The sequence below is a fragment of the Budorcas taxicolor genome, chromosome 1, assembly GCF_023091745.1.
Source record: "Budorcas taxicolor isolate Tak-1 chromosome 1, Takin1.1, whole genome shotgun sequence".
NCBI lineage: Eukaryota > Metazoa > Chordata > Mammalia > Artiodactyla > Bovidae > Budorcas > Budorcas taxicolor.
In genome coordinates, this window is record NC_068910.1 from 212375511 (window position 1) to 212387996 (window position 12486).

The following is a 12486-nucleotide window of genomic DNA, read 5'->3' on the forward strand; positions in this document are numbered from 1 at the left end:
TGCGTGCTCAGTAGTGTCTGACTCTTTGTGACTCCATGGACTGTAGCCCACCAGGCTCCTCTCTCCATGGAATTTTCCAGGCTGAACACAGGAGTGGCATGCCATTTCTTATTCCAGGGGATCTTCCTGACCCAGGGATCGAACCCCCTCATCTGATGTCTCCTGCACCGCCAGGCAGCTTCCTTACCATTGCACCACCTGGGAAGCCCCCTACTATGAGCAACAAACTCTCCCCAAACCACCCCAGACTCCCTTTCATTGACCTGCTACATAATTTGAGGCCTAGTGCGAAATGAAGATGTGGGAACCCTTGTTTCTTTAAAAGAAAAAAAAAAAAGTCTTAGGACAGAAACAGCCAAAGGCACAGACCTTGAGGCCAGCACATTATTCAGTATTTTCTTCCCTCCACACTTGTCCTCCTTTCTGAGGAACTCAGTAGACATGTGACGATTCCATCCAGTATCTGGCTTCCCAGTTCCACTTCTAAACACCAACACAAGTCCCCCTGCCCTCTTCACCTGGTTCATCTGTACAACCCCTGAGATCTCGGTCTCAAAGCATCCCACGCTGACCCCCAGGACCCAGCTTGGCTCCAGTCTACAAGCTTGCCTCCAGGGAGGTCCTGTCCTCAGAGGCCTCTGTTCCATCAGCCCTACTGTTCTTCACTTACTATGAGTCTCCAAACCTCTGGTGTCCTCTCCTCTCTCCTCGAGGCCATAGCCCTACACTACGCACCTTGCCTTGCAAACATCTCTCCCTGTGTTTTGTGAGCCTGGCGAAACACCAGCTCTCCAGCTTTGCAGCTGCACGAGTGGGTGGACGATGCCAGGAGGAAATTGGAAGGGGCTGGCTGGGCTGTCTTGACATTTATGACCACAGGTCTCAAATGAGCCCCCAACTCTGCTCATCAACGCTGCCTAATTCCCTAATAAATTTACTTTCCTGTTCTGCAAGATGGCTACACTTTCCTCAAGTCTCCCCAAAGAATCCTTCTTGTTAATGATCTCAAATCATTCATCCCTCAAAGGGAAAATAGTGCCCCCAGGAGAGCCACCCAACATCCTACCACTAGACCCACACACACGGCCTGCCCTGTCACAGGAGGTGTCCTGATTCCAAGGCCGGGCCCCCGTCTGAGCCCTAGGACCCATCTGCACTCACCTTCCCACACATTTTGTTCTTGAATTATTCACTTTGTCTCTGTCACCTATTTTTACCTCTTTTTGAAATAATTCCTATTGCATGAAAATGCTTTCCTCTCTCTCTCTCCTAGCTTTAAAAAACTCCTTTAAAAGAATTCAAGTCATACAAAACACATTCTCCATCTACAACAGAATTAAGAAATAGTAACAGCAAGGTATCTGGAAAATCCCCAAGTAGTTGGAAGCTTAAAAAAATACTTCTAAATACCCTTGGTCAAAGAATATATCAAAAAGTAAATTAGAAGTTACCTATTTTATGTTTATTTTTTTGGCTGCACGGCACAGTTTATGGAATCTTAGTTCCCCAACCAGGGATTGAACCTGGGCCCTTGGTAGTGAAAGCACAGAGTCCTAACCACTGGACTGCCAGGGAATTCTAGAATTATTTTAAACTGGTTGAAAGTGAAAGCACAATGTATCAGTGTTTATGGGATGGCACTAACATAGTATTAAAAGGGAAATTAATAACCCTTAATGTCTATATTAGAAAAGAAGAAAGATTTCAAATCCATGTTCTCAGCTTCCATAGTTAAGGCTCAAAAAACAAAACAAACAAAAAGAAACACAACACAAACCAACTAGGAAAATGAGCCAATAAAACCCCAAATGAGAAGAGAAGAAATAAACGTTAGAAAAGAAATATAACCAGAAAAAATAGAGAAAAATATCAATGAAATCAAAAGCTTCTTCCTGAAGTAAATGAACAGTTCTAACCAGACAGATCAGGAAAAAAAAAAAAGAAAGACAGAAATTGCCAATATCAGGAGTGAGAGAAGTGGCATTGCTATGGATATTACAAGGATTAATAAAGGCATATTATGAATGATTTCATGACAGAATCAATAACATAGATAAAATATACAAATGTTTTGGAAAACGTGAATTAAGCTCTCAAGAAGAAGTAGAAAACCTAAGTAGCCTTACGTTTTGAAAAGAGAGATCCAAATAATCTTTAGGGGAAAAAAGAAAATAATTGCTGAGCCACAGCATGTGCCCACCTTCCTGACCTCACTTGTTGATTTGATGAAGAAAGTGCTGTCAAGGTGACAGGCTTGGGTAGCTCAGCCAAGCTGTGCTTGAGAAAACCTCAGTCGTGAAATCACTGCTCTCCATCAATCTGAAAGTCACCAATTGAATGCACTCAGATCACACTAAAAAGAGTGGGTTGAAGAGTTCTAATTGCTTGTCCACACTGTGACACACCTTTAGAGATTCATTTTCAGTTAAATTTTGTGGGCACAGAGATTTCACTGGGAGAAATTATATATACATATATATACAAATATATATCCTAATTGTTGTTAAGCTGCTAAGCCTTTTTCGACTCTTTGAGAGTCCACGGGACTGTAGCCCGCCGGGCTCCTTTGTCCACGGGATTTCCCAGCAAGAATATTGGAGTGGGTTGCCATTTCCTTCTCCAGGGGAGACACTTAGCACCCACAGGAGTTATGCAAGATGAATAAAAACATTCCGGCAAGACGCTTGGCACACAGTGGGAGTTTCATAAACACTCTCGCCCACTTGGGGGCGCACTGGGATCCCACAGAGCTGGGTACCCGGCCCACACCTGGAAATCTGTTCTTGGGACCTTTTCTCTCTCATTCCCTCTTTTGAGTTTCTCTGAAGCAAGGAATGGGATCGAGGTCTTGAGAAGCAGGTACCGTGTCGAAATCATTTCACTGTATTCAAGAAAAAAGCAAGTATCCTCATTTTGCAGAGGATGACAGGCGCATGCCCAAGAAAATTGTCAACACTTGTTTTTCTCCTTTGGGGTTTCTCCTGCGCTAGTTTCTTCATTCAGACTGCGGTAAATCTTCAGACCCTTTCGACTCACCACTGTCTGGTTTATGTTTTAGGGGAAGACTCTCTCCACCCGCGTAGACCACCGCTTGGCTCAGTTGTGGCTCAGAGGCGGGATCAACAGTGGGCGCCTCGCGGGGAGGGGGCGGACCCGGGAATGGGGCGTTACAAAACATTCAAGAACAGACCGCCCCTCCTAGGAGGGGAGGGATCGAGGACCGGAGGCTCTTTCTCTACAAGTCACAGCGCTGGAACCTAGAACCCAGTTCTTCCTGGCTTCTCAGACTGGGGACCGGCCTCCGCAGCGCGCGCCGCCGGTGGCCCACGGCCCGGATCGCTCTCCACCCAAGGGCCCCGCGCTCCTTGCACACCGGTCATGTCGTCCTACACCCGCGTGGCGCTGGTCACCGGGGCCAACAAGGGCATCGGCTTTGCCATCGCACGCGACCTGTGCCGGGAGTTCCCGGGGGACGTGGTGCTCACGGCGAGGGACGAGGCGCGGGGTCGTGCGGCAGTGCAGCAGCTGCAGGCGGAGGGCCTGAGCCCTCGTTTCCACCAGTTGGACATCGACGACCTGCAGAGCATCCGCGCAGTGCGCGACTTCCTGCGCAAGGAGTACGGGGGGCTCAACGTGCTGGTCAACAACGCGGGCATTGCCTTCAAGAGTAGGTGAAGGGGTGGGTGGGAGGTCTCCGGCTCTCCGAGGGCGCCCCGCGACGAAATGCTCGCGCCCCTGCCCCCACCCGTCCACTGGAGTGATCGGAAAGGGAGCGCCCGCCCCTCGGGATGCGCTCAGCTCTCGCCTCCCACGGCTGGTCCTCGCTTCCCACGGAGTCGCGGGAGCGGTTCGTTTCGCTCGAGAGCAGCCGCGGTGCCGGGCACAGTGTGCCCAGCGTGCCCCGCCTGCCCGCCGGCCTGTGCGGGCCTGTGCGCCACAGTGCGCCACCCGGGACCCTCCCAGAACCGTCAGCTGCTGAGTTTTGCAAGAGAGTCGGTCTCCGGGGAGGGGACCACGCCCTGCTAAGCTCATCAGCTTTCTAATGCCAGAAACATTTGCTCTGTGAAGGGTCTCCAAGCTCTCTTTGGGCTTTCGCTTTCCCTCAAAGAGAGCATTCATAGACACCAGGAGGCATCTGCTCGGGACAGGAAGTGAGTCTCGGAGACACGGATTAGCGCGCATATGCACGCTAGTGGACTTGGGTCTCTTTAACGCAGGGCTTTGATAGGCTCTGGCAAAAAGGAAGCGAGTGTGGTTCCCACCCCCCAGGGAAGCTCCGCTTGTTATCAAACATAGAAGGTTTGTTCTGGGTTTTTCTTTTTTAAGGGTGGTTTTAAGCAGCATCCTTCTTTGGAGAGGGGCAGGGAGATGGAAATTACTTGCTCCATGACTCGAATAAGAAAGTTATTGATCTGCCTTGTGCTGCGGGTAGAAAATAAAAGGCTGGCCTCACTTACAACCTAATGGGAAAGAGAAATCTAAGAGGCCGAGGGGAGGAAAAGGAAGCATTGTGAAGCCTAAGTCTTCATCTCCCTCGGCTTTGGGCGTTGGGCCGCCCGGGGCACCCGTTGGGGCAACTCAGTCTGCCGGGCTTTCTGCGCGCTCAGGCGGGGAGTTGGCGGACACCCCCTCGGAGCGCACAGTTGAGGGATGGGTGGACAACACATGGGGGGGTACACTGACCTCATCTGGCAATCCTCGCCCCTCAGCGTTTGGACCCTCGACCAGCAGTACCTGCGACTCTGGGAACTGCGGGAATCGCAGAATTGCCAGCCTCAGCCCCACACCTGCTGAACTGTAATCTGCATTTTAGCAGAATCGCCAGGTGCTTCCTCCTATGCCCTTTCAAGATGGGTTTGGCCACTGCTGCTCCAAGTGTGGCTCACAAGCCGGTAGTTGGAGCGTCACCTGGAAACTGAATTAGAAATGCAAATTATGAAGCCCCACCCCGGAACTCCTTAATCCCAAACTCTGGGGGCAGGTCCCAGAAAGCTGTGTTCTAACAGGCCCTGCGGATGCTTCAGATAGAGGCTGGACGTCTGAGAACCATCAGCCTCCTGCTTTTAATTTATGTAAACATCTTTGGCTGGGCTGGGTCTCCGTTGTTGTGCCGGCTTTTCTCTAGTTGTGGCGTGCAGGCTTCTCATTGCAGTGGCTTCTCTCGTCGCAGAGCAAGGGCTCTAGGGTGCTCGGGCTTCAGTAGTTGTGGCACGGGGGCTCAGTAGTTGCGGCTCCAGGGCCCTAGGGCACAGGCTCAATGGTTGTGGCCCTCGGGCTTAGCTGCTCTGCAGCACGTGGGATCTTCCCGGATCAGGGATGGAACACATGTCCCCTGCATTGGCAGGCAGATTCTTTACCACTGAGGCACCAGGGGAGCCCTTGAAATTGTTTTACAGTTACCTTGTTTTGCTTTTAATCAGAGATAAGATCCACTTTGTCTTGAGAATTTCAGGGGGGAAATGTGTGACTTTGTTTCTGTCTCTTTTTGAAAAGCGGATGATCCAACACCATTTGACATTCAAGCTGAGATGACGCTGAAGACAAACTTCTTTGCCACGAGAAACGTCTGCACCGAATTACTGCCGATAGTCAAACCTCATGGTGAGTCCAGCTTTGCTGACCGTCAGGTTGTCTCCCTCAGCAAGGAGTGAGCCACAGGGACCTGTCCCCCAGGAGTCTTCCGGGCGGCTGCTTCTCTGTAGGGGAAAAAAATAGAAAGCTGCGTTATCTTCTCACAGTACCTGGCTTCTCATCTGAACATTTCAGCTTTATTGAAGGACAGGTACTTTGCTGTTCAGTCGCCAAGTTGTGTCCGACTCTTCGAGACTCCATGGACTGCAGACTGCTAGGCTTCTGTGTCCCTCACCATCTCCCGGAGTTTGCCCAAGTTCATGCCCACTGAATCAGTGATGCCATCCAACCATCTCATCCCGCACCAAATTTATGGAAGAATTATTTCACTTTTCTCCCTAACTTGTGTGTTGGTAGGCATGAATTCCCTTAGCCGTGTATAGATACGTGCATGTTTAGATACCCGATTCATTGAGGAGAAGGGGACGACAGAGGATAAGATGGTTGGATGGCATCACTGGCACAATGGACTTGAGTTTGAGTAAGCTCTGGGAGTTGGTGATGAACAGGGAAGCCTGGCATCCTGCAGACCATGGGGTCGCAAAGAGTCGGACACAACTGAGCAACTGCACTGAACTGAAGGAAGAAGAGGGAATCTAAATGTACCATTTTGCAAATGGCTACCCAGTTGTCTCATCGCCATTTATTAAAGGCTCACCTCCCATCTCCTGCAAAACAACAACAATAAAAGATAAGTATGATACACAGCAATCTTGGGTCCCAAGTCATTAACTCAACCCTAGAAGGAGAAGGTGTTGCAACTCTCATAAGGCATCTTGCCTTTGAGCAACCTCAGTGAGTCCTTCTCAACTCCCCAAGGTGACCAGTCCTCACCCAGCTCACCTGGGGCCTGGGGAAAGGGCCTGTTCTTGCATGATTATGACTTTGTCTGTATTATTTTCTTCTTGTACCAACCTTTGCCAAGCTGATTCAGAACATCCAGAGGAAACTTTTCTTTATTAGGAAATATCTTACCCACACCTTCACGTATTCGCTAAATAACATTTATTACTATTTCCACAAGCATGTATTGAGCACCTGCCATAACCTAGGCATTACTCTGGTGCTGGGGTTACAGTGGTGAGCATTGTGGGCACAGACAGTCCTGTTCATGGAGCACGGAGTCCAGTCGGGGAGACTCACTGACAAAGAACACTAACTGTGTAAATTACAATTGTGCTGTGACTTGGGGACAGAAGGCTGGCTTCCCTGAGGACTTTCTTTCCAAGAAATCAATCATGTTTCTTAGGAAAAGAAGAGGTCTGTAGTTTTTTTCTTGGAAATGTGCTTTTCTTAACTGAACGTTTTGAATAAAGATGATCTCCGGTGCAGATATTTAAATCTAAAAAGATACATGGTAAGAGGTCCACCCGCCTGCCCATCTCCAGTTTCCACAAGTAATTCTCTTTACTGGTTTCTTTAGTGGGATGGGATCATAGAAAGCTCACAGGTAAGAGTTGCAGGCACCAGTTGAAGGAAGCTTTGGGGCCGGAGGCATGGAGTTGGTGAGTGCCCAGGGCCAGGGGGATGGAGTTTTTATACTTTTATTGATTGATTGATTGATTTTTGGCTGCGCTGGCTGTTGCTTGGGCTTTTCTGTAGTCACACTGAGGAGAGGCTATTCTTCATTGTGGTGTGCAGCCTTCTCCTTGCAGTGACGTCTCTTGTGGATTCTAGGGCAAGAGCTTCAATAGTTGTTGTTCCTGGGCTCTGGAGCACAGGCTCAGTATTTGTGGCAATGGGCTTTGTTGTTCCAAGGCACGTGGGATCTGCCCAGACCAGGGATCGAACCGGTGTCTCCTGCATTGGCAGGCAGATTCTATGTCACTGAGCCAGCAGGGAAAGCCTGGGGATGATGTTTTTAAAGGCAAATCTAGGGAATTCCCTGGTGGTCCAGCGGCTAAGACTGCTCTCACTGCCAAGGGCCAGGATTCAATCTCTGGTGGGGAACCAAGATCCCACAGCCGTGGGACATGGTCAAAAATAAAATTAAATAAATGCAAGCATTTGTTTATTTTCTAAGTAAAAATAAATGTATATAAATTTTTGCCCCCCCCCCCTTTTAAAAAAAAAGACATTATGTTTGCCACCTGGCTTTCTTCACTTACTGTATCTGGGACTCATTCTGGGTCAGGACAGAAAGCTTTTTTAATCTTTTTTATAGCTGTGTAGTACTTCACTGTAGTTGTGTCTTTTACCAAGTATCAGGAAGTCTTCTCCCTACGGACTTTAGAATCAAAATCTGAAAGCTGCAAGGTATTGACGAACATTTATGTTCCTACACCTTCAGTTTATAGAAAAGGTTATTGAGGCCCAGAAAAGTGAATACAGTCAGGCAGTAATAGAACTAGAAACAGTATCCCCATTTCCTGATTTCAGTCAAACCAGGACAGTTAGTTCTAGTGAGGAATGATCACAGTATGTCAAACAACTGTGAACAAGCCATTTTGAAAGGTACAAGGAACCTTCAGGGAGGGTGGGGCCCAGGGATCAACCCAACGCTGGCCAATCACGGTCTTCAACCAGTTTTCTGTAACAGTAATCACCAAAGCAGGAACCTTCAGTTTGTAACACATTGAGAATAACTGTGACTTTTTGACAAACCTCCTGTTTACCTGGAGGGCAAAACGCTGACCATCATAGCCCCTTGGTTTATAGGGAATCACTTTCACCCCATTCAAAAGTGATTTAACAGCCACTCTTTTATTAGCTTTATAATATCACTTTAAAGAAAGTTATCCAGCTCGCTTGTTAGTTCAAGATTGAGTGAACAGGTTAAACAACTGTAGAGGCACCTCAGTTCAGTTCAGTTGCTCAGTCGTGTCCAGCTCTTTGCGACCCCATGGACTGCAGCATGCCAGGCTTCCCTGCCCATCACCAACTCCCAAAGCTTGCTCAAACTCATGTCCATTGAGTTGATGATGCCATCTAACCATCTCATCCTCTGTCATCCCCTTCTCCTCCCAGCCTTCAGTCTTTCCCAGCAGCAGGGTCTTTTCAAATGAGTCAGTTCTTTGCATCAGGTGGCCAAAGTACTGAAGTTTCAGCTTCAGCATCAGTCCTTCCAATGACTATTCAGGACTTTTTATTTTTATTGCTTTTAAATTTCCTTCAGGATGGACCGGTTTAATCTCCTTGCAGTCCAAGGGACTCTCAAGACATTGCTGGCAATGTCTCTGCTTTTTAATATGTTGAGCCACTAGGGGGAGCTAGATGCCCACTCTTTCCAGGATGCTATAGGGTTGTTTGCGAACAAGTGGCTCCACCTGACCCTCAGCAAAGGGTGGTGGTGATGGGGGTGTGTCTTAGTCCTTCTCAGGGCTGATTGGACCAACTTAGCCACTGCCACTGTCACCCCTTGGCCCCTCCCCCAGAGATGTGCCTTGAGATCAAAGAAGATGCCTCTTCCTCTTAGAAGGTTATTTCCACCAAAGGCATAGAGTAGCTCCTGTAATTTTTTTCTTTTCTTTCCTGCTTTCCTGTTTGAATTTAATTCCTTGTAGCAGCCAAGCATTTGAGAACAAAGCTGCTTAGCAAGTAATGAAGAACGTAACTTCAGCAAAGCAGAATTCTTGATCAAAATATTGAGACGACTATATATAATCATTAAAATAAAAAAAGAATCTTGCCAATCCAAACTGGGGGAAATACTATAAAACAATGGCTTAGAGGCTTCAAGCTCACCGTCAACTGCTCTAGACTAAAACAGACTAAAAAGGACAACTAAATGCAATCGGTGATTCCACATTGGACCCTGGATGAAAAAAAAAAAAACAAAACTTGTAAAGGAAGATTATTGAGGCAATCCAAGAGCCTTGAATATGGACTATACTTTAGATAATAGTGTTGTGCCCTGATAAATAGCTTGAGTATGACCACCTTTGTGGTTATGGAAGGGAGTGCCCTTACTTATGGATACTAAAGTGTTTAAGGTGAAGCCTTACTCTACCTCTGGAGAAGGGAAAGGCTACCCACTCCAGTATTCTGGTCTGGAGAATTCCATGGACTCTATAGTCCATGGAGTCACAAAGAGTCAGACACGAATGAGTGACTTGCATTTTACGCGGGGTGAAGTGAAGTGTAGTCGCTCAGTCGTGTCTGACTCTTTGCAACCCCATGGACTGTAGCCTACCACGCTCCTCCGTCCATGGAATTTTCCAGGCAGGAATACTGGAGTGGGTTGCCATTTCCTTCTCCAGGGGATCTTCCTGACCCAGGGATCGAACCTGGGTCTATCTGCACTGCAGGCAGATGCTTTACCATCTGAGCCACCAGGGAAACCCCTACTTTATGCTGCTGCTGCTAAGTTTATGCTACCTGTTTACAATTAAGAGAAAGAGCGAAAGCGAATGTGGCAAAATGCTTAACAGTTGGTGAACTCAGCTGCAGGTTACATGGAAGTGGAAGTGAAGTGGCTCAGTCATATCCGACTTTTTGCGACCACATGGACTGTAGCATACCAGGCTCCTCCATCTATGGGATTTTCCAGGCAAGAGTACTGGAGTGGGGTGCCATTTCCTCCTCCAGGGGATCTCCCCAACCCAGGGATTGAACCCAGGTCTCCCGCATTGTAGGCAGATGCTTTACCATCTGAGCCACCAGGGAAGCCTACAGGTTATATGAGGTTTACTAAACTATTCTTGCAACTTCTGTGTAGGCTGCAAAGTTTTTCAAAGTTAAAAGTTTGGAAAGAAATAGGTATTACAAGAGAGAGAGAGAAAAGGAAGGAAGGAATAAAGGAAAAGAAAAGAAAACATTGAAGAGTCGTAGGTACTTGGGATGACATGGGATGCTCAGGTATAAGGCCAGAGTGAGGGCCTTATATGGGGCTGGGCCTGCAAGGACACCCCAACAAGCTCACAGCCACCCCACAAATGTGTACTCTGGTGAATGCCACTTACAAAGTGAAATAAAATCCAGTTATTCTGTTGGATGCAGTGAACATGGATTCAGGATAACACGGGAGAAGTGAACTCCCCAAATCTGGTGTTTCTTGATGTTGGACAAAATGTGTAAAGTCACACATTTACTGGTTTGGGGATTTCCACCAATGCTTCAGATTGCTTTCTAGTTTTTGGCCTATTTTATTTTATGCACAGAACTATCTCTTTAGTAGCTGTGAATCGTTGCTAATATGAAGATGAACTCACTAAACTATATTTAATTATTTGTTAACTACGGGCTAAAAAAATAGTGATGAAAATCAAATCTGGGTTGGAGACACAACCCTTTCCACATGTGAGAGTATCCATCATTAAGGACAGACAAGGGTCATCGGCAAGGGATGGCTTGACTCTGACTTTGGCACTCAGGTATGCAGAGGTGGCCCCTTGGCCCTAGGAAATAATCTAAAGGGGAGGGCGCTGTCTCCAGGAAAGCAAGTTCACAAACATCTGGAGTGTGTGTGTGTGTGTTTCCAAAGTGCCTGGTGATCCTACTGCAGACCTGCCTCCTGTTCACCTAATGGAAAATCACTGTTCTTTAGCACATGTTATCAATGGAATTATGTTCTCATTATGTTCTTTTTGGGGGAACAAAGCACAAAAAGTTAAAATCCACAGGTGCCTTCTTGCATCTTTTTCAAATGCCTTTTGGAGCTTTTTGTAATGACCGGTAGAATCATTTCTTAAATCAGAAATTAAGCCTGCCCCATGACTGAATTGCATGTTTGTCAGCAGTCAACCAGTGATGGTGTATTTGTGACACACTTCCGTATTTTTCGTTATCCTGTTTCAGGCAGAGTGGTGAACGTCAGTAGTTCACAGGGTTCCCAAGCCCTTGAAAACTGCAGCGAAGATCTGCAGGAGAAGTTCCGGTGCGAGACGCTCACAGAGGAAGACCTGGTGGACCTCATGAAGAAGTTTGTGGAGGATACAAAAAACGAGGTGCATGAGAGGGAGGGCTGGCCCAACTCGGCTTATGGGGTGTCCAAACTGGGGGTCACAGTGTTATCGAGAATCCTGGCCCAGCGCCTGGAGGAGAAGAGGAAAGCCGATAGGATTCTGCTGAACGCATGCTGCCCCGGGTGGGTGAAGACGGACTTGGGGGGCGCTCATGCCTCCAGGACGGTGGAGGAGGGGGCTGAGACTCCTGTCTACCTGGCCCTCCTGCCGCCAGATGCCACAGAGCCCCATGGTCAGCTAGTCTGCGACAAAGTTGTCCAAAACTGGTGAATGTCTGCTGTGACCCTCGAGGCTTAATAAATGTCTGGGGAGTGAATGAAGGAGTTGTGGCATGGTAGTTTGATTCTGTTTCTGTCCTTGGGGAGCCTCTATGACAGTTTCCTTGTGAGAAAGTGTCTCGTTCTGGAAGGGAGCTGAGCAATTTTGTTCTGCCCAAACTCTAGCCCTGACAGGGAGACAAACTTGGTCCAGTCCAGTTCAGTTCAGTTCAGTTTAGTTGCTCCGTCACGTCCGACCCTTTGCGAGCCCATGGACTGCAGCACACCAGGCTTCCTTGTCCATCAGCAACTCCTGACCTTGCTCAAACTCATGTCCGTTGAGTCGGTGATGCCATCCAACCATCTCATCCTTTGTCGACCCCTCTCCTTCTGCCTTCAATCTTTCCCAGCATCAGGGTCTTTTCAAATGAGTCAGTTCTTCATATCAGATGGCCAAAGTATTGGAATTTCAACTTCAGCATCAGTCCTTTAAATGAATATACAGGACTGATTTCCTTGAGGATTGACTGGTTGGATCTTTATGCAATCCAAGGGACTCTCAAAAGTCTTCTACAACACCACAGTTCAAAAGTATCAATTCTTCGGTGCTCAGCTTTCTTTATAGTCCAACTCTCACACCCATATCTGACTACTACAAAAACCATAGCCTTGACTAGATGGACCTTTGTTGGCAA

At 47.7% G+C, this 12486-nt stretch overlaps 1 protein-coding gene across 1 annotated transcript; it reads left to right on the forward strand.

The window, feature by feature from the left end:
• The first annotated feature begins 3255 nt into the window (after positions 1-3255).
• LOC128047310 (carbonyl reductase [NADPH] 3) lies at positions 3256-11846 on the forward strand. Its single transcript, XM_052639443.1, has 3 exons — positions 3256-3667; positions 5494-5601; positions 11368-11846. The coding sequence occupies exons 1-3, from the start codon at positions 3379-3381 to the stop codon at positions 11802-11804; spliced, it is 834 nt and encodes a 277-aa protein (XP_052495403.1). The 5' UTR covers positions 3256-3378; the 3' UTR covers positions 11805-11846.
• The last annotated feature ends 640 nt before the right edge of the window (positions 11847-12486 follow it).

What these genes read in the sequence shown, in the direction of transcription:
- LOC128047310 (XM_052639443.1), top strand. Translation starts at nt 3,379, where the DNA reads ATGTCGTCCTACACCCGCGTGGCGCTGGTCACCGGGGCCAACAAGGGC. An exon ending in CGCGGGCATTGCCTTCAAGA is followed by an intron (nt 3,668 to 5,493) that starts GTAGGTGAAGGG and finishes CTTTTTGAAAAG; the next exon opens with CGGATGATCCAACACCATTT. An exon ending in GCCGATAGTCAAACCTCATG is followed by an intron (nt 5,602 to 11,367) that starts GTGAGTCCAGCT and finishes ATCCTGTTTCAG; the next exon opens with GCAGAGTGGTGAACGTCAGT.